Below are 19,503 nucleotides of genomic sequence, written 5' to 3' on the forward strand. Positions count from 1 at the left end.
CACTTTTATGTTCAGTGAATAACAAAAAATTGCCTGAAAATTACAACAATACTTATTTCATATTTCTTATATATCACAAGGAGAATGTACAAATACTCACATTTTTCTTGAACAATTTCAGGCAGTAGGTCAATAAGAGCACTTCCATATTCTGAAGCCCAACAGAAATAATATTCTATTTTCTTTATAGACATTTTCAAAGTTTTTTTACATTGAGAAGTTGCTACCCTTCCACTCTTCTCTATAAATAGAAATAATTCTACAAAAGCCACTAACATTATATATTTTTTAATAAAGTACTATCAATATACATAATCAGAATAACATAAATGCTGAGAAATCTACAATTAGCTTATTTAGTATACAACGTAGTAAACCTGTTTCAGTACCACCTTAGGAAACTTGATTACACTTAACGTACATATCTGTATCTATTGTACCTGTGAAAGTGATGTAGTTTCCATATTGAGAGTAGTAGTGATTTTCATAATAACAAAAACATTGAGTTATGATTTCTTGACCTCAAAAACTATTATTCCAGGACATATGAACCCATTCACACATCACAATTAACATGCCCATGATACTTGTATAGCAGTTCATGACAATTGTGTCATTGTAAGAACTGTAAACAGTAATAACATATAAAAAGATTTTCTCTTCCCGTGAACATTTTCAAGCCAGTATCTTTAATGTTAAATATGATCTCATGGATATTATCAAGACAGCACGTACTAAACTTAGAATGTATTATCATGGAGATTATCAAGGCATCATATGTTCATCTTAAAACATACTGTCCTTAGCATATGAATTTTCATGATCCACAAAGTTTAAAATTATTCAACAATACCTTACCACGATACCTTGATAAGAATCAGTTACAAAAACAAAATCTACAAAGTGGTGACAAATATAGTATTTGCCAAATTCAATTTTTACTCAGATATGGCTGCATATCAATCTATGTCTAAAAGTGCTACAAGTCTGTATTTAAAAAAATTACTATAAATGCATCAACTAGGGGTGAAAATAAAACTTATCTTCTAAAGTTGGCATTTAAACTCAACAGCACCCATATAACCGTATAAAAGAATAATGAAACTTATGATATTTAGATAAATAATTATAAGTATTAGAATATGATAAAAAACATAGTAATACTTTATCATTCTTGTCCTTTAATGCAAACCTTGTTTTATTTATCCAACATAGGTAAAGATCTTTAATTTTTACCTCAGTTGCCAGAAATTTTAAAATATTACAAAACATTACTAAATTCAAAAATAATATCAGTAGAACACAAAAAATTAGTATAAACTGTTAAATATAAAAATTTTTAAACATTTTTTAAAATTACATCATGCATATTTTTTTTTAAATTGCAGCTGCTCAAGACATTTTATAGAATTGAATTACTTGAAAAGGGCACTGGTTCAGGGTAAGAGCATATTACTATCTTTTTTACTTTACCTGAAAGGACAGTAGTTCAGTACTATTGTTTTCTTTTGTATTTTGAAATTATATTCATACTTATATTGACCTAGATAATACAGGTTTCAAAATACTGATACAGTATTTACAGATGATACAGTTTGTACAGATACTTAACCATTAGGTGGGTTTGAGATAAATATCTATGACCTCCAATGACCCACCTCTATCATCTTACACTTTTTAATTCTATTCTGCTGTTTCATCAGGAGTAACTTTCTTATCACAACTGCTTGAGATGGTGAGCAATAACTCTAGATGGGAGACAGTGCGAGATTGAGAACCAATGTCTGTCTCATCCTAATGTTTTCTCCATTTTAATTTTAATGACATATGAGACTTTTAGACAAAGTTAAACCTGAGAGTGTGTGTTTATCCCTAACACTGTATGTGTTCTATTTTCATAGGTACTTTTCTTGTTACAGTAAATTTTACTAGTTACTTTGTTTTTTTGGCTTAGTTGCCTGAAATTTTAAAGTATCATTCAAAATAAGATGGCGCTATTACAGCTTTTCCATTACACTTTGCTGTTCCTACTAACAAATTTATTTTGATTAAACTAAACACACCCATTTAAAACAGCTATATATAAGCTCTAACAAGCAGGAAATTAACAGCAACTAAAGCGCATTGTTTGTAAGCATCTCAAAACTATTGAATTTCTACAATTGTGTGCTACAATGAACTCTTGTAATGGCAATTGCATTGTTATATCCTCATAGTTTATATCAATTCAGAAATTCCATGGGCTGACTTTTTTTTCCTGTTTTGACCCTTTTCACAGAAATCACATCTGTTTTGTAGCTGAGCTAGTTTGTTATAAATTTGCCTTAATATGTTCTTTGGTGTCTATTTTATTTTTCTTATCTATCTGTTTTAAAAAAATTGTAAGTTTTTTAAATCTACTTTTTATATGTACCTATTAGTATTTTAATATAGTTTTACAAAGTATGTTTAATATACTTCTTACATTCTTTTCTTCACACTCAATGAAACAGTTACTTTATAAGCCTTGTTAAGCTAATGAGCATAAGTATTTTTGGTATAAAATGTTTCTTCTTCATCTGAACTGTTAGTTATGAAAGATCATTCAAAATGTTTTCCCAATTTATGAAAGAAAGCTGTCTTGTACAAATATTTACTATTCTTAAACTTCCATGATTTTATAAATGTTTCTAAAAAAATTAAACCCACAGATAAACAATTCTTAGTGCTGTTATAATGAAAAACTAGTTTTAATTCTTATCATAATGCTTCCCTATGTATGTAGATGTGAAAGTGAAAATATTATCTGCTTTGTTTTTGTTAACAAAGGACATGATAATCATTCACAACTGTGATTAGATGTACAACTATATATCTCAAAAAACACACCACCTTTTATGCTAATTATAATATTTTACTAAGTTGCATTAAATTTTATACAGTTGAAGGATAAACAGCTAACAGTTTATTTTTTTAAACACCAAGACTGTTAAACCTAGAAGTTTTAACACTAACTGCTATCATAGGCTAACTTTTACAGGACAATATTTTCATTTTGATAGGTTTTTTACCTTTTAAATTTAAAAGTAACCTAAGTTACAATTTAATTCATAGGATTTATAATATAATTCATTCTTTTTCCTTCTTCCATGAAGAAATACAAAATATAAAGGCTGTTTTACAAAAATGTAGCTTTCTTATATAATGAATTGATAGTCTTATTAGGAATTATTTAAAATATTTGTACACTCCTAAAATTTGTAAACAAATCCAAAACAAAAATAGTTTCTTATATTTTACCATTTACCATAGAACTGAAGAAAACATTAAATTTGTTATGAATAATAAAATTTACCTAACATTAAGTTTAAGAATGTATTTAAATAATTTCTTTATTTAAGTAATTAGTTTAAATATAAAGGCATGTACCTATAATGCATTGCACTTAGATTACATATTTATATATATGTGCTCAAAGAGTAACGAACTATGTGGGTTCTCCAATACATTGTATGAATTTGCACATTAAAGAGCATGTACAAAACTCAGCATATCAATCATTCATTCTTCCCTACTACTTGCAGGACTGCAACATAAATGTTGCTTCTAAGTACTTTAGCATGTTGGGGAGTGCATGTAGCAAAGTGATTCTATATATGAAAGAAATTTTGTTAATTCACAAGATACATCAAAAAGCATCACCTTTGTTCCTGAAACTTTGAACTCACAAGCTGAATAGGAAAGGACAATACTAAGAAACACAAAAATAGGCTGAACTATATAATTTATGTTTTGTTTGTTCAATAATATGTTGAAATATGTTCATCCATATTTGTTATTTGTTTGATGTTTGTTTAGTAACTAAAGTAAGCTTCAAAAAATGTATACATTTAAGAGTGCATTTTTACGGAAGCAAACAGAATTTACCATTAAGCCAGCCATAAGTTTATCCTATATTTTATTGGGCAATACATACAGTGTTATTTTATGTCAGTTATAATTAAATAATAGTCTGTATTGCTTATTATTGTGAAGGATAAACTGCTAACAGTTTACCTTTTTTAAACACCAAGACTGTTAACTTAAGCAAAAGATGAACACTAAGTATTATTATAACCCAACTTTAACAGGACAATATTTATCATTGTGTTATATTACCTCTAAAGAAACCCATAAACAGAATTATATTTTAATTTCCAGATTATATTTTCACAGTGCAAACTCATAAAGAAATAGCAACAAATTTTATTCCCATTTTTCTCACTTAACTGAAGTCACTACGATAATGAAAAAACTAAACTTGCTTACACTAAATTACTAATTATCTCTGATAAAACAATAAGAACAAGTGTTACATAAAAGGCATGTAACATTTGTAACTTAGCTACAGAAAGCTGAAATTTGTAAATTCTTATATAATGTAATATGCAAATAAAATGTGAAGTGATGTTCAAATATATATATTCAATCTATGTCCCACACATGTGGTTTAAAGTAATTCACTTACAATAAAAATGAGAAGTAAAAACTCGCATAGTACTGAAAACTCATCTATTTGTACTTTATGTACTATATAAAGTATATAGAGAGCAGAAGCTATACTAATTCACAAAACTTAAGACATTCTTTTAATTTTCTTGATTGATGTAAGAAATAGTTAGTTACTTTTATAATATTAACTAAAGAATAATAATAATGAAAAACTAGAAATAACAATTATCTGGGTCCTCTCATTAAAGTTAATTACTGGCAAAATTCCACCCTACTTTTTTATATTAATGGTACTTCTGCATTGAATAATGCACATAAAAACACACAGAATAATGACATTTAAAAGCATATGATGTCTTAATAACTATAATAATTTTTTCTGGCTTTTAAACTATGAGATGAGAACTGTTAAAAATTCAGCTAAATTCATTGATGTGTTTTCTGTGGGAATAGTTTCAACTGAAAATGAAATAAACAATTCTACATACAGAATCAACACAGTATAATTAATCATTTGACAGATTAAAATTTTGGTCTTTCATTTGTTATAAACAATATAATATTAGATGCCAAAGAGAACTATTAGCAATTACTCAAAGAGTAGATGCAATAGGTGAGCATGGCAGTAGGTTTCTGAATTTCTAATTTATGGTTCTGTAACTAAATAAGATTCAAGGCTATAAAAAGTATGCTTAGCCTGAGCAATAAAAAATATTATAGTAAGTAATTTAGATTAAATTTCATACTTCTAGAAGTAGTAAATAAAGTGCATATGAGACAAGACCTAGGAAACAAATGTCAATTCTCATACTAAGGGATACTGAGAATTTTTTAAAATAGTTCATTATAAAATTAAGGTAATAAAATTTAAATAATATGAAAATTATATTTTTAACTATGTTTTAATACCAAGATTATTTACATATACTGAAATGAATTAATTTAGTTAAATTTTCAATATAACTCTGTAAAAAGCTTGTAACATGTGAAGAAAGGGTACCCATGGGAGTTTTATTTTACTGTACATGCTTGTATAAGTTCCTCAAGCCATTATGTGTGCGTGCATGCATTACTCAATGGCATAATTGATTTTTATTTTATATCTGATTTACACTCAAAAAACATTTTTCTTGAATAGACAAAATTTACAATGCAGAATTAATGACATTTTCAAAGTTCAACAAACACATGGACCATTTCTTGTGAACTGGCTGCTCATATGTGAGGGAAAACAATTATCTTCAGATATTACCTACAAAATAAGATTTTAATACAAGTCTTAAAAGTTTCATTCATATTAGTAGTTTATAGGTTAACATTTAGGACTTTTATTATGCAATGAATGATTTTTCCATTAAAGTGTCAATTTGTTGTGTTATCCTATAGTGGTAATGACCTCAAAAATGTGAAAAAAAAAAGTATTTAGGGAACAAGTAATATTCTGTATTACCAGATGGACTTACCTGACTAAAATGAATATCTTTTCCATGGACAAGTTTCACTGCTACTCCTTAACTACAAAATTTGTTTAAATGCTGTTTAAAATATTTAATTCAGGAAATGCTAGCATTTTCTGAAACTGCAAATGTATTTCTAATAACAGTTACCTCTTCTGACACTATAGCCATTTCTCAGTTTCCCAATACAAACAACAATATCAGGAGGAGAAGGAAAACCAAACACTTACTTGCCATCCTTAATGCTAACAAGAAAGGAATGGTGTCAAATGCAATAGGAGAGACCCTTAAAACCTCACAAACTCCAATAACCAACTGAAAAAAAGGAGCTAGAGATGGCTGATGGAAGTGATCCACTACTGAGGCTGACCTAGTAAAGAAGGAGCCAGGAAAAAAAAAAAGAGTCTATAAATTCTTGCCAGCTCTCCCTGGAATCTCAGAGCTCCCTGGAGAGATATACTTGGCCTGCACATCTCCATTTCACAACAATTATATTTCACAAATATAATTTCACATTATATTACAGACAGCTGTGACTGAGAGTTACCTCTCCCCTGCCTGTTGACAAACACAAAATAGCAGTGGCAAAAGAGATGCTGTCTGACTGACCTCTGATGTAAAAACATTAACTCAGGAATTCATACCCATTGGTAAGTTTCCTTTTTCTTTCATAAGTAATTTATAAATATAAAGAAAAGACAATTACAGAAATGCCAACCATTCAAATTAACAACACAAATAGTAAATAAACATAACAACCCTGTTGATAGCAACGTGCCAAATGCTTTGTTGAGAAAAGCTGATCATATTATTGAGATGAGGTGCTTACATACAGAACCTATGTGGTAGGCCTATTGAAGTTGGTGGAGAAATTTGCAAATTAGAATTTGCCTAAGGTATTTGAGTGGGATATAAATGAATGGAGCAAGTGTTTTCAGTTTGATAAATAGCTGTTGTGTCAGCAAATAGTAAACATGTTTTGGAAACACAATTTTATGGCCAATAAAATCAAAGTATGATGTTGAAAAATAAGTAGTTTATGAGAAATCCATTCTTCAATTTCAAATTTCCACATTTATTAGCAACTATTTTGTACCATTTTTTCCAAAAGTAATGATGAGGTAAAAGCAATTAATCTGTTTTGAGCAAAATAAACTAAACACTTACCCTTTTTCAGTAATTGTTGTGTTATCTGGAAAAGTTTCTTAATGTCATTAAGAGCATGAAGAACATACTCAACTGTTGGCAATTTATTCGGTCCTTCCACAATTTTCTGAACATCTTCTATAGCAGAAACTGCAGTTATCCAGGGTATAGTAAACTCAGAATTCTTTATGGAAGACAGAAATCAAAAGTGAAAAATCTGCTGATAAGAATCTTTGTATCAGTGAAAACTAATCTATCATAAGTTTATTACATGTTTACTTACTAGAGCTTCAGTGCTGTAAACAATTTTAATTTTGCAAAATTTCTTTTAAGGCTGTCAATTTACAAGCAACTGTCTCCAAATTTTGAAGAACATGCAAAACTGATAGGACAAAAAAAAAGAAAGAAAAAAGGAACAAATAAGGGACTTGAAAACGTTTTAGGCATTAGAGTAAATTAATCTAAAATACCTTTTTTCCTTTTTTTTAGCTATATTTTAGTGTACCAGCATTACCAGTTTTATTACTCATCAGGATTTCTACCAGCCTGAAATTCTTTTAGTCAGGATTAGAGTAAATTACAGACATGGCCAAATAAATCAGTCAAAAACGTTTGACCTCTTGAGTCCAAAATTGTAATTAGATCTAACTGTTCAAGATATAACAAAGCTATGAGTTAAAAGTTTGTATTTGAAAAAAAATAACAGCCATTCTATGAGCAGTTACCCCATGGTTAAACATTAAATATTATTAATGAAATACATATTGAAGTAATATTTTTCTTACTAAACTACATTTACAAACATGCACATACACTAAGCATGCTTGCCAAAATACATTTATGTGAAAAGTAAACACTCATAGAATGTAGGCTAGCATTAGGTTAAATTGCTAGGTGCAAATAACCCATATTAAACTAAACTGGATTGTGATGGTCCTAGAAACTACATCTAATGCTACAAAAACTACCATAAATGGTATAATTTTATTGGCTTAGAAGTGTTTTATCAGTCTAACATAAGCCTTGCCAAAATTCATGTACTGGCTTGTTACTTTCTTATAGCATATTAAAGTTACATTTGCTACTGACTTTAGGCACAACATGTATACCTTTACAAAATTTTGTAGACTTTTAGTAAAGACTACAATTTTTGTACACACAAAATCAGAACTTTTAATGAAATATTAAAGTTCTGCTTGTGAAAATATTGAGACTTTTGTTAATAGTTTCAGTGCAAAGAAATTTCATGTCATGATTAAGAAGATTATTCTTCATTTCAAAATTCTTAAATGTCATTTGCATAATCTCTAAAGCCTCCTAAATACATTTCAAGAATTTGCTTTCAGTAAGACTTTATACTTTGTTATTTTCTGAACTCTTAACTATGTGGGGTCTTCAATGTTACCAACCTCATAATCATCATATAAAAATTAGGAAATAAATATAAATGCTTTTTCATGCTAAAAGAACATATTATAACATGAAAATACAAATGTTTAGTCTAAGTAACTTAAGTCTTATAACACCATACACACACACACATTTATTATTTTATTATACTGATCTTCCAGTAATGCCTAATCAACATTACATAACTTGCATTTATGCAGTGCACGTGCACTCATGTTACATGTCCAATAATATAAAATTGACTATTAGTCTTCCCTGTCTTGGCTTGTTTTAGTGGACTAGTTAATACCAGCACCACATTGCTTTTAACTCATGTTTTTTTTCTGGTAGCTGGGCTTCAAAGTCTTTCAGTTTGAGACAGCAACATCCTGTATGTGGATAGTTGACTGATTTGATACTTCTTACTAACTGATCTTTCCTGGTAATTTAGTAGGCATTGATTAGATCAGAAAACTGTTTTTTGGGTCGTTTCAATCTATGGACCTGTCAAAAGAATCTGAGATCACTTTCCTATGATGCCACTTCTAGGAACTTTCACATCAATAAACAGCAAACCTCCACATTCTAATTTCTTCTGATGGCTACTCCTTTGTACAATTTTCTGGGACAGAGAGTATCAGGTTCAATTTGTTAGGTTTGTACTAATAACAGGTAACTGAACCATTAAAGGATGGAACTGAAGGCAAGGACTACTTTAACACAAATCCAGATGGCTTGAAGAGGACATGTGTCAACCTACCACTTGTTTCTTTCAACATCTCATCTATACTTTCCTCCTTTAAAAATGTAATAGCCTGGAGATATATAGTCCACATCCTTTAGAGTGTAAGGTGAAAAGCATCTGCTTCAATGAACTCAGTCACAAAAAAATCCTACAAGACATCTTCCAGCTAGACAGGTGTTATAAAATGGAGATAACAGTACATCTTCCATGATTACTTAGAAGAAAAATTTTATATTATAACAATCTTATCACATTTTTCTCCACAAGAGTTAAAATAAAAATGCTGATTATTGTTATTGCTCTGATTTACATTGAGATGATATCTCTATGATGTTATCACAGATTAACCTATTAGAAAGATAAGAGAGTTCAGATTTCAGAGTAAGGTGGCATTGAGGAAATCTGGATTTCAACTATACCCAGAAGTTTCTCAGACTACTAATGCATAGCTAAGTGTAATGATTACAAGCCTACTGTATAAAACAAACTATATTTTGGTAGTTTTTCCATAATTCTCAAAACTTTTAACTTTTTTCAAGGACTGACCTTGTAACCACAAAGAAACCATCATTTGAAAATGAGAGACCCACTTTTTAGAAAATAAAAGTTTTGAGACAGCTTGGCAGGGTACTGAAATAAAAATAATTTTGAATATATGACATTTCAACAAGGTACAAGCTGTTTACAAAGATACACAAATACACATACAATACAGTACATATATTGTTTCACAAGGTGTGTTCATTTAACCCCTTCTCCCAAGGTATTCTTTACTAGCCATGACACAAAGTTTGTGTTTTACATTCAAAATTTTATTAAGATATATTTTGTTTATGTTATATCAAATAAAACAGTATAAACACTCATCTGATAACACATTTTAATAGTATATGTTTTAAGTTCTTAATTCTGTAGGGAAATATTAAAAATTATCAACTTTCCCTAGTGTTACATGACATTTTCTCTAGGCATCTCCTTTATTTTATCCATCATCCATTTAAATGTACTAAATTAAATGCCAAATTGCTCCCTATAAATATCGCCATTGCTCAGCATTCAATTTTGCTTGGTTACAGAGCTATGAATAGCAAATCACACCCCTCCTGCCACACCTACTTCTCACACATCTTCTCTTTCAGGCTTTGTTAATAGATCTATTTTATGTTTGATTATATATTACCTATAACCAACAGAGAGTCAGGATTTTCATCTATCAAATGACTTGTTATATAGCATTGTGTTCCAAACAGATAAGTGAGAATTTCACTCATAGAACAAGCTTCATTCCCATGTGAAAGTTAACAACTAGCTTGGATGAACCTGTAATGGATCTTGTTGGAGAGATAGAAAGCCAGAAAATTTTAAGAGTTAGAGGAAATTGTCTTTTTTTTGCATGTTATTAGTCTACACTCTGTGGTGTGTTATTTAATGCACTACTAACATTAGTAAAAAATATGTAGGCTTAGGTATAATTGACAATCAACAGCAAGGAAAAAAAAAGATTGGGTAAGTAATTTATTTCTTGTTTTATATTTTTATTCTTTTATTTTATAAAAGTAACTAAAATGTAAAAATGGGAATATTTTTAGATTAGTTAAGATTCAGCTAGGTAAAATAAATAATAATAATATAATAAAAATGTTTCACAAGTAATGGAAGCAAGCAGTACATTGATAAAAATAATTAAATTGCATAATGTGAGCTGCAAGTACCCTAAATGATTTACAACTTATTATGGCATGGATATAAGTAATACATGGTTCAAAGGGTAATTAAAAGGGCAATAAAACAAGAAAAGTTAACTTTAAACAGATTTATGCTGTTACAAGCTGAAAGATACATAGAATAAACTAATGTAATTTAATGTTACAATTTAAGTAGTCCTAGAACAAAAAAGGATAATTTAGATTTATTTTGATCTTTTTTCATGGTAATGAGGTCAGTGAAATTAATCTCGTTTTGAGTTAGAGTAGAGAAAATAAAAAGTTTTAGTGGAAAGAAATGTTTGAAATGTATTTAGATGTGTTTAGGGAAGTTTGAGATTTTTGAGATGAGGAAAAGTATTTTTAATCTTAACATGAAAAATGCTTTGCACATGGACTATTCAAAAGAAATACTCAAATCTTTATTTTCATTTATAAAAAAAGGTTCACAAAAATTACTTATTGTATATCATGTTTATAATGTTAAATAAAAGACTGATACATTTTGTGAAGATATACATACATAATTGAAAGTTAGAAGTATTAAATCTATAAAGACATTAAACAAGTACAAAGAGGTCACACAAGCAGAATTCCAATGAATATTGGTTTTAAAATATATGCTAGATCTAATAATGTCAAGATTAAGAAAAGACAACTGTTTGTTATTTTTGTGTTCAATGGGGAATTTAATGTTAGGGTGAATGAAGTTTACATGTTCAAAAAAATTGTTTATGTGTTCTATAGAAGTGAAACCAGTAAAAGTTGACATACCAGTATTAGTACAGAAGATAAAATGCAGATTGCATGGCTTGTGTTTCATTATGAATCAAATATGTTGACAGGAACATATGAAACAGGGTTGCTCATGCTTAAATTATCTAGAAAAATCTGGCACTAATCTACAATTAGTACGAAATAAAAATGACATAGAATCACACAATTCCAACATATTTCATTAATAATATGCAATAACTATCCTGAATTTTACATTAGAGAAACAGGTAGAAAATTGGAAACCACATTCACTGAACACAAATAAAAAACCCTCCAATGTTTACAACCACTGCAACTCAAAAGAACCATAGTATATCCAAGTAAAACACTAAGTTTAAACAAAGAGCCTCACAACAATAAATGCAACATAAAAGAAGCTATCTTAATGAAAGAAAATAACTCCACTTTAAACCAACACCCTGAGGTATTAAGATACTTATATTAGACTGTGAAGTAATATCCAGTCATGAGACATCTTTGTTCCATACCACATACATACTTATGTATGTTTGTAAGCTACTTGTAACTGAAAATGACAAAACCATGATGGAATATCATGTGTTCTTAATAAATGTTTTCATTACTCATTACAGCCCTCTCAAAACTATTTTGTAAAAAGGAAGTTCCTCATTATGAAGTTTTAGTTCATCATGATGATTACTTGAGGTTATGTAATTCTAAGCATTTGTTCTGCTACTTGATGTATATCTTTCCAGTGTGCTCTCTCACTTGTCTACCATCATTGTATTGTAACATGAAACTATTTTTCACTTTGCAATACAGATGTATAAATCATCAAAAGGAGAAATGATATATACTTTGTTAGACAATGCTGCTCTGAACAGTCAATTCCTAGCTTTGTCAAAGTCAAATTATCCTAAACCCTGAACCAATTTACAGGTATCATCCAAAACATGCAATAAAAACTTCTAAAAGTTAACTTGAATTCTAAATATCAAGAACTAAACAATTTAATAAAATAAAAACAGGAATTAGAACAACTGGCCTACTACATCAAAACAGATGAGTTCAACAATATACAATGGATCATCAACCAAAGTAACTCCATATTAAATCAAGAAAGGATATCTGTACACAACAAAAGCTGGAACATCTTAGGAAAACTATTACATCATGAAAGACAATACAACAATGAAGCCCAACCCAATCTTGTTATTAGTAGATCAGTTTGACCACTAAACAATACTGAACTACAACTTATGTACAAAGGCTTCAACTTTGCTGTCAACCACAACACAGTTCCCTGCCTAGAATTAAAGACTAGCCAAGAAGATTTATCCAGAAGACTAATCATTCACTACACATAAAAACAAAATAGTATCTCCATCTTATACATCAACAAAAAACAAGAAGAAATCCAAAACCCTGACCACCAGAATGTTACAATAGGTAACTGTAATAAAATGTTTTCCAGATAATCCCAAAATCTGTACCTCAAACGACTTTTTCAAAGAATTCACTAACAATCTATTAAAGTATTTGTCCAGACCTATAAATTGAGAACAAATCTCACAAACAACAAGATAAATTGCATTTATAATATTAAAAAAAAGGCAACATTAAGATTTGAAAACTTGACTGTAATCATGGACACGGAATACATGAACAAAATGAACAACAGACAATAACAAATTTAATGTGATCCCAAATAACCAAATAAATACACATGAAAAACAATCAAACAAAAACTTGTCACAAATTAAGAAAAACAAGTCAATTACTGAACAGTTTTGTTTATATCTAACGAAAAGTGACTCACATACACCACAAGTCTATGGAATTCCCAAAACACACAAACTATACTGCCCCATATGAACTATTCTATCCTCTTGTGACTTGTTTAAATATACTCTTGGTAAATACATACTCTGGGTCCCCATATCTCACATAACTTCTGCATGTTCCTTTTTTAAAGATGCCTTTAACTTCACAAACTCATTGTACTAATTAAAGTTAATGGTTAGCTTTAAAATTGTATTACTTTTCACTAAAATTTCTGTCAAGGAAGCCTGTAATGTTGTGCTTAGCCTTTACAGTGACGATCAGTCCTTTTATTCATATCCCCAACACACTTTTCGTTTCCCTTTTAGAAATCACAACCATAAAGGTTGACTTCAGTTTCAATAGAAAAACATTTCTTCAAACAGATGTTTTAAGTTTCACCAACACTGTTCTCGCCAACATACTTATGATCCACATTGAAACACAAGCCATACAAACCACACTTTATCCTCCCCTACATTGGTACAGATACATTGAGAACCTATTTCCCAGTTTCACCTCTGCAAAACATATAAACTCCATTCACTCCAACATTAAAGAAACAGGTAGTAAACTGGAAACCAGACACATAAGCAATATAAACCCTCCCATGTTTACTATTATTGCAATTTAAAAAAACAATATGTATTAATAAAAAACAATGTAAATTGAAAGAAAGAAGTTAATATCAATAAATACAAAATAAAATAAGCTATTTTAATTAAAGAAAACAGTCCCACCTTAAATAACACCTTGTGGAATTAAGATACCTATATCAGACTGTGAAGTAATGAGATCTTGTTCTATACTATATACATACTCATGTATCTTTATAAACCTACTTTGTAAATTGAGGATAACAAAATATTATCAAAGCATTGTACATTCATTTCCTAGTCAAGCTGTCTCAACACTTTTAAAGAAACCATCAGTTACATTATATTAACTTTTGATATGTTTTGCATATCATAACGTGGTTTTGCAAGTTTTTAATAAACATTAAATTATGTTTAGTAGATTCTTTTATAAATATATTGGGTTAGGGTGTTGATTGTTCATAGTGCAAAGTGATTTTCGTGTTAAAAATAATTTACTTCATCTGAAAATATTCAAATTTAATTTCCATAATGTGCTAAATAAACTTTTTCTTTCACATTAAACTTTATAATTTATTTTCTCTACCCTAACTCTATACATACACACTTGTTTTGACCAACCTGGTACACACTATAAAAATACAAAATAAATTAAAATAATTTTTTTCAATTCTACAATGGCTGCAGATTGTAAAAAAAAAACAATAACTGTTTATCACATATAGCTTAAATCTCAATGTTTTACCTCTGCCTAATTAATAATTCTGCCACATAAACTCATCAATTAAACTGAAAATGTGTATCTCGTGTCACCATATTGAATGATCAAAAGTACACCTAGGATAAGGGAAATGCTATATGTAAAACTCGATCCAGTAAGCTGTATGAAAGCTAAGCATGAAGTAATGTATGAAAGAAAGCAATATGAAAGCCACATAAAGAAACCTACTTATTGATTACATTCATCAAGCTAAACATAGAGCTCCATGGTACAGGTAAATCTATATGCAAGAAATTTCTTATGAAGCAACATAATCATGTCCTCCTTTACCAGCCAACTTGGTTTACAGGTTTAAAATATATTTATATTTCAACAAAACAAGACATGTGTCCCTACCTTTACTGTCACTTTTTGAATTGTATAGAAAATAGCTTCACCAACATTTCCAAAGTTTTTCCCTTCTAACACAGGTGAAATGTTCATAATACACTGTGAAGTAAAAATTAATACAATTAAATAATGAAAAGTACATAAAAATGCTTTTTATACTCTAATTAAATAGAATTATTTTGCAATGTTTTGGCCATAGGCTCATTTAAGGCAAAGAACAATACACAATTGATTAAGGTGGAGAATCTTTGATGAAAAGTAAAAAAACAACAAACAACTTACTATTAGTTTAATGTATTTAAGCATGAATATTCTATATGTTATATTCATAAACAAAGTAACTATAATGGAAAACTGTTGCCTACCCCCTTTTTTATTTTTTGAAAATAAGATACAATCACTGCTAATTTATAAATTGTTTGTAAAATGTTCTCTTATGTTGGGAACATGTAAATCACATGCTTATCAATTTAGAAAATCTATTACATTTCTGAAAGCAAGATAAAGCATGAAAAAATTTACTGTTTATATATTTTAGGATCATTTGAATTATTGTTTTATAAAAGTTCTATTTTTTTTTCTGCAAAAGATATATTATCAAAGGTAATAGTAAATGTTTGAATACATTTTCTGACCACAATGTCCTAAGTGACTTTTTTTATACAAGTTGGTCAAGTTTATGGTGATAGACTTAATATTAATTGTAAATATGTTAAAAAAGGAAACAAAAATTATCTTCAAATGGTTAACCATGCAACTTAAGATCTATAAAGTACAATGATCCCAATCCAAATTAACATTACTCTTGGGAGTGAGAACAATTACTAGTACTTACACATTAAATTATTATTCAATTATCAAAAATATTTTTACACAAAAAAGCATGCATTTAGCCAGTTTTCATTTAAAATCACTTTACCTCTGTACTACTGAATGAAGTAAAAGAACTTACTTCTAATCTAAGTAATAAGAATCATAGTGTAATTAGAAATCATATTTTTGTAGATGAATTTACACAACGCACTAAATAATTGTTTAATTAAATAATGCACCAAAGAACATAGACTAGTAATGTCCAAAAAGCAGACAATTTTCTCTGGTACTCAACATTTTTATGACTTTCTAATTATATGACAAAAGCCATTACAAATTCATCCAAGCTAGCCACTGTGATTACTGTGCAAACCAAAGTTGTACTGTAAGTTAACCTGATGCTCGTCTATTTACAACACAACATTATACGTATGTCATTTGATAGATGAAAATCTTGACTTTCTATTGGTTATGGGTAATATATAACAAAATATACGAGATAACTATTAGTGAATTTTAAAAGAAAGGATATGACAGGTGGGTGTAGCAGAAGGAGTATGATTTTCTATTTGATAGCTCTGTAACCAAACAAAATTCAAAGCTATAACAATTATGATTTGACAGAGCAATGACAGTTTATAGTGAAAAACTGAGGCTTAATTTTGTACATTTTGAAGAAGTGATGAATAAAACAGAAAATGTGTTGTGTGTTACACTAGGGGTAATTCAGGATTTGTTTTAAATATTGTCTTGTAAAATTAAGAACGTAAAGCTTATATAATATTAAAATATGTATTATTAGATAAGATTTTATGCTATACTAATTAGTATAACAAACAAAAAGTAGTTTAATAAAATTTTTAATGTAAGACACTAAAACTTTGTGTCTCAGGCAATAAAGGATAACCAGGGTGTGAGGATTAAACAATTTATATCCAAGTTAAACTGATAATTTAACTATTTAAATAGTTTGCTTTTAAGGTAGTTTTAGTGTTGTGGCACAAAGATATATATGATCTCTTGCAGAAATAAATGTTTAAAATCTACAACTTACCTCCACTGATTCAGAGGGAAATTCTGCATGATCTCCATTATATAGACGACAAATAAATATGTAACCATATAACAAGTTTAATAAATCATACTTCACACAGTCTGAAGGTTTTCTCTGAAAAATGTAGAAAGATATGCTAGTTATTATATTGATGATTTAAGTTAAAATACAATTTGAAAGTTGAATCACAGTATACATAATTTGTCTAATCTTAAGCATATGGACTCTTATTAGTTACTTAAAAATATTTTTTTCTAAACTACTTCTAAGGAAAATGCTTCAGTCCCAAATAATGTACAGGGTACACAAAAAATAACAAAACAGAAATACTGTGAATCCTGCAATTCATTCCACTAATTATTGCTGAGGTCTCAGATATGTTTTATACAATAAAAAAGTGATTTCACTAACTTTTTATCTCAACTTTACAACAGGTGTTATAACATGGAAAAACATCAAATGATTTAACGATACAGTTTGCAGACTCCAGCATGTATGGATACCACAAGGCTCTGTTGTGCTTACCCTCCTTTGATAGTGCTTAAGGTTTAATTAAAAAGAATCTAGTTTAGTTTGCAGAGCTCCTACCAGGCCATGGCCAATTGTGTTGTTTTTAACAAGAAAAATTGTAAAGTACCTATTTCAGACAAGAATTAATAAATCTACAGACTAAGTATCAATTTCTATGTTAAGAGACACATGCATAATATTCTAATAGCTCTTAAAATAATTTTATTTTCATTAACAAGTACTTTAAACTTTTATTTTTGAATTTCTTTACTAATTTAAGCAGTTATTTTGACCAATAAAGCCTTATAAACATAGCCTAATACAACAGCTTTGTTAAAAAAAAAGATATGGTTAAGTGGAAAATGTTTTTACTATGCTTGCCTCATTTTGTTTTAAAGAAAAAACTTTTCTTTTTCTATCATACTGCAACATCATAATTAAAATGAAGAATACGAAGAATGTACGAGTAAGTTTTGAAAACTTTTAGAAAATCGAGACTGTAATTATGGTGGGATTGTTCACAAATATTTTTCTACTAACATATAAAGTTAGCTTTTACCACTTTGTTCCTATTTACATGCAAATGTTCTCTGAACTGGATGACATACTAGCTTATATGGTTGAAATGAACAAAAATTTTCATAATTTCATTAACTACTAGTCTATGAATTCTCAAGGCTAAGAAATAGCCATCACATCATGACATGAAACAGCAAATGCTTAAACAAATTTAGTGTTTATTAAATGTTATTTTATTACAAGGTACAGTTTTTCAAGTAAGAAATAATAAGCCAGAACTTATAACAAAATAATACTTACAATCAGAAAGTAAAGCCAAATGAAACTAGTGCTTGTTAAAGTTAGAACATACAAATTAGTACTATTTTGTCCAAAACTATTTTCACTTCTCTCCAAGGGAACTAAAAGAAATATTTCATTAATTCACATACATTAGTTTTGTGTAAATGTGCTGAAACCAACATAAAACCTGCTATCTAAAGTAGAAAGAGATTATGTATGATATTAAATAAAACAAACTTTTTACTGTATATTTTTTAAAGTGTGAAAAAATGGCAACACATTTATTTTCTATAATCTCTTTAGTTCAATGGTGAAATTGTGCTCTTAAAGTAGTATTCATCCATCCACAGTTGCTAGTTAAGGCAAGCTACACATTGAATAAATAAAACACAATTTTAAGTCAGTAAATTTAAATTCAAAAATACTTTTTGAAAGATTTATCAACTTCATATACTTACTTTAGTCACATCAGACACTTTTGGTATAGCTTTCACATCCAGAATTTTGGGACTTGCAGATCCGAGATCTTCTATCAATTTTTCTTCCATCTGTGAGGTTGCACAACAGTAATAAGCAACAATATAAACATTTGTCTTGCAACCTTTGAAGCAGGTTGGATGAATGTAAAATTTGAAAACTGATTCCAATTTGTTCTCAGTATACAATTTCTTATATACATTTTTTGTTCATTTGGATATATATATATTTACTTATATATATTAAAATGAACAAAATCAAAGACACTGCACAAGTCAACATGATCACCAGAGTAAAGGCCACAATATGGGATATAAAATGTGTCAAGTTTTGGAGGTAACTGCTGATGTAGGACCCAAGTTGTGGTGGAGGTATACCTTCTATCAGTCTTAACCTCTGTTTGCAAGTCTCACATGTAAAAATTCATAGAAAAACACAAATTAGGAAAGCAACATGTAAGTACTGAAGTCCACAACATCCAAAGGGGAATAGATCTCCTGATTTTACCATTGCAAATCCAAAGAATTACTGCTGTCACACTGGGAACTTACTACAAAATAATAAATTAAAAAAAAAACTCTTGGAGGTAAGTAAGAAAAACATATCTCCTGATATTGGCATTTCAGTTAAAGCACAACATAGTAGGAGAGTAGACAAATTATACAAGTATAA

The 19,503-nt window shown here is 29.0% G+C and overlaps 1 protein-coding gene across 10 annotated transcripts in view; it reads right to left on the reverse strand.

The window, feature by feature from the left end:
* LOC143255329 (zinc finger HIT domain-containing protein 2) overlaps nucleotides 1–19,503 on the reverse strand; it is a 64,312-nt gene that overhangs the window by 7,931 nt on the left and 36,878 nt on the right. For 9 of the 10 annotated variants that reach the window (XM_076510803.1, XM_076510810.1, XM_076510802.1 and 6 more), the window contains 5 exons: nucleotides 18,813–18,902; nucleotides 17,044–17,157; nucleotides 15,183–15,275; nucleotides 7,095–7,257; nucleotides 101–241 (listed from right to left, as the gene is read on the reverse strand). In XM_076510803.1, coding sequence (XP_076366918.1) covers nucleotides 101–241; nucleotides 7,095–7,257; nucleotides 15,183–15,275; nucleotides 17,044–17,157; nucleotides 18,813–18,902 — 601 coding nt within the window. The remainder of the gene's footprint in view (nucleotides 1–100; nucleotides 242–7,094; nucleotides 7,258–15,182; nucleotides 15,276–17,043; nucleotides 17,158–18,812; nucleotides 18,903–19,503) is intronic. The other variant, XR_013030553.1, reaches the window with a different exon arrangement.

Source organism: Tachypleus tridentatus, chromosome 7 (genome assembly GCF_004210375.1).
Source record: "Tachypleus tridentatus isolate NWPU-2018 chromosome 7, ASM421037v1, whole genome shotgun sequence".
Taxonomy (NCBI): Eukaryota; Metazoa; Arthropoda; class Merostomata; order Xiphosura; family Limulidae; genus Tachypleus; species Tachypleus tridentatus.